General features: G+C 35.1%; 1 protein-coding gene across 1 annotated transcript in view; it reads left to right on the top strand.

Moving 5' to 3' along the window:
- The window catches only part of LOC104714745 (transcription factor MYB46-like), a 3,035-nt gene continuing 1,701 nt past the window's right edge, over nucleotides 873-2,206 (top strand). Inside the window, exons 1-3 of the mRNA XM_010432204.2 lie at nucleotides 873-1,160; nucleotides 1,264-1,393; nucleotides 1,840-2,165. Coding sequence (XP_010430506.1) covers nucleotides 1,028-1,160; nucleotides 1,264-1,393; nucleotides 1,840-2,165 — 589 coding nt within the window. The 5' untranslated portion in view covers nucleotides 873-1,027. The remainder of the gene's footprint in view (nucleotides 1,161-1,263; nucleotides 1,394-1,839; nucleotides 2,166-2,206) is intronic.

Below are 2,206 nucleotides of genomic sequence, written 5' to 3'. Positions count from 1 at the left end.
AAAAAAAGTGATAAGGGCTTAACGTAATAATACTACAACCAAAAGCTCTCTACGTACAACGAGTAATAACACATGAAAATAGAAAGTCGATGAGACGTCGTTTTAAGGTTAGATCGATGCAGAAATATCTCAGGCCCTACCCCTGGGTCCTCATCCGACCCGACCTTTGTCTCCTCCCCCTTTTTAAAACTCTCCTTTGCTTCTTCCTCTTCCATAGCCACATGAGACTCTCAAATAAACACAACCCAAGAAAGAAAGAGAGTAAAAACCTAAAGGGTTATATACTTAATATATATAATTTAATTTAAGCTTAATTATTGTGATCGATTAAGTGGTTCGCTATTAATTAAGTTAATTTGAGGAGCTACTAACGAATAATGGGTCATCACTCATGCTGCAACCAGCAAAAAGTGAAGAGAGGGNGAAAATTAACATATTCAGATTAATAGAGCTAGAGGGGTAGAAATAGAGGAAAGCAGTGCATAGTACATGATTACTGATGAGCAACAAATCTATATGGCGATTAGTTCTACGTATCAAACTATTTTTCGTCTTATAAATCATTAAGTTTTAAAGAATATAAAGAAACAAAGAAAAGAAGAGGAACTTTTCACGGGAGACAGAAGGGTACGTGAAGAGAAAAACATAGAAAAAAAAGTGATAAGGGCTTAACGTAATAATACTACAACCAAAAGCTCTCTACGTACAACGAGTAATAACACATGAAAATAGAAAGTCGATGAGACGTCGTTTTAAGGTTAGATCGATGCAGAAATATCTCAGGCCCTACCCCTGGGTCCTCATCCGACCCGACCTTTGTCTCCTCCCCCTTTTTAAAACTCTCCTTTGCTTCTTCCTCTTCCATAGCCACATGAGACTCTCAAATAAACACAACCCAAGAAAGAAAGAGAGTAAAAACCTAAAGGGTTATATACTTAATATATATAATTTAATTTAAGCTTAATTATTGTGATCGATTAAGTGGTTCGCTATTAATTAAGTTAATTTGAGGAGCTACTAACGAATAATGGGTCATCACTCATGCTGCAACCAGCAAAAAGTGAAGAGAGGGCTTTGGTCACCGGAAGAAGATGAGAAGCTTATTAGATATATCACAACTCATGGCTATGGATGTTGGAGTGAAGTCCCTGAAAAAGCAGGTACTTGATTATGTATATATAGCTTTTAACAATTCTATTTATGTCTTGCGCTAATTGACTTATAGATTTATTGTAATTATAATGCATGTTTGATAAAATCTAGGGCTTCAAAGATGTGGAAAGAGTTGTAGATTGCGATGGATAAACTATCTTCGGCCTGATATTAGGAGAGGAAGGTTCTCTTCTGAAGAAGAGAAATTGATCATAAGCCTTCATGGAGTTGTGGGAAACAGGTTTCCATTTTTCACAAAATTAAATTATATTTGTATTTATAGAGATAACTTAGTCAATATAGTGTATTATTATAGAGCATTATTGAAATTCTTCTAAGAATACTGATATACTTACCATTTTTAGTAATAGTTGTGTTGGAGTTACATACTATATATATACTACATTTTATACTTATTATTCAATTTGTCATGATATAATATTTATTTAAATTAAATTATTATATGTTTAGTTTAGCCACGGTTCGAAGCAACGAGCCAACGACTAGCCTACTGCCGATGAATAAAAGAATCTTTAACGTGTAGTTTCATTATTCTCGTGGTACTTTTGTCTACGTGTAATTCTTTATCAAGTATAGTACGCTTTAAGTTACTTAATCAAACATTCACAGAAATACATACTGTACATACATATTTTCTTATTGTTTTTTTCTTTCTTTTTTTTTTAGGTGGGCGCATATAGCTAGCCATCTACCCGGAAGAACGGATAACGAGATCAAAAACTATTGGAATTCATGGATCAAGAAAAAGATACGAAAACCGCACCACCATTACAATCGTCATCAACCGTCGGTAACTACAGTGACATTGAACTTGGACGATACACCTATGGCCACTACCGTCACCTCTAGCACCAATCCATCCACTGTTGATAACCTACACTTTGATGGTTTCACGGATTCTCCGAACCAGTCAAATTTCGCCAATGATCAAGAAACTAATATAAAGATTCAAGAAGCCCTTCTCTCCCATAAACCTCCCCTCTTCATGGTAGACACAACACTTCCTATCCTAGAAGGAATGTTCTCTCAAAAC

This window comes from Camelina sativa, chromosome 9 (assembly GCF_000633955.1).
Source record: "Camelina sativa cultivar DH55 chromosome 9, Cs, whole genome shotgun sequence".
NCBI lineage: Eukaryota > Viridiplantae > Streptophyta > Magnoliopsida > Brassicales > Brassicaceae > Camelina > Camelina sativa.
Note: the sequence above shows the minus strand (reverse complement) of the source record. Positions and strands in the feature narration are given on the sequence as shown.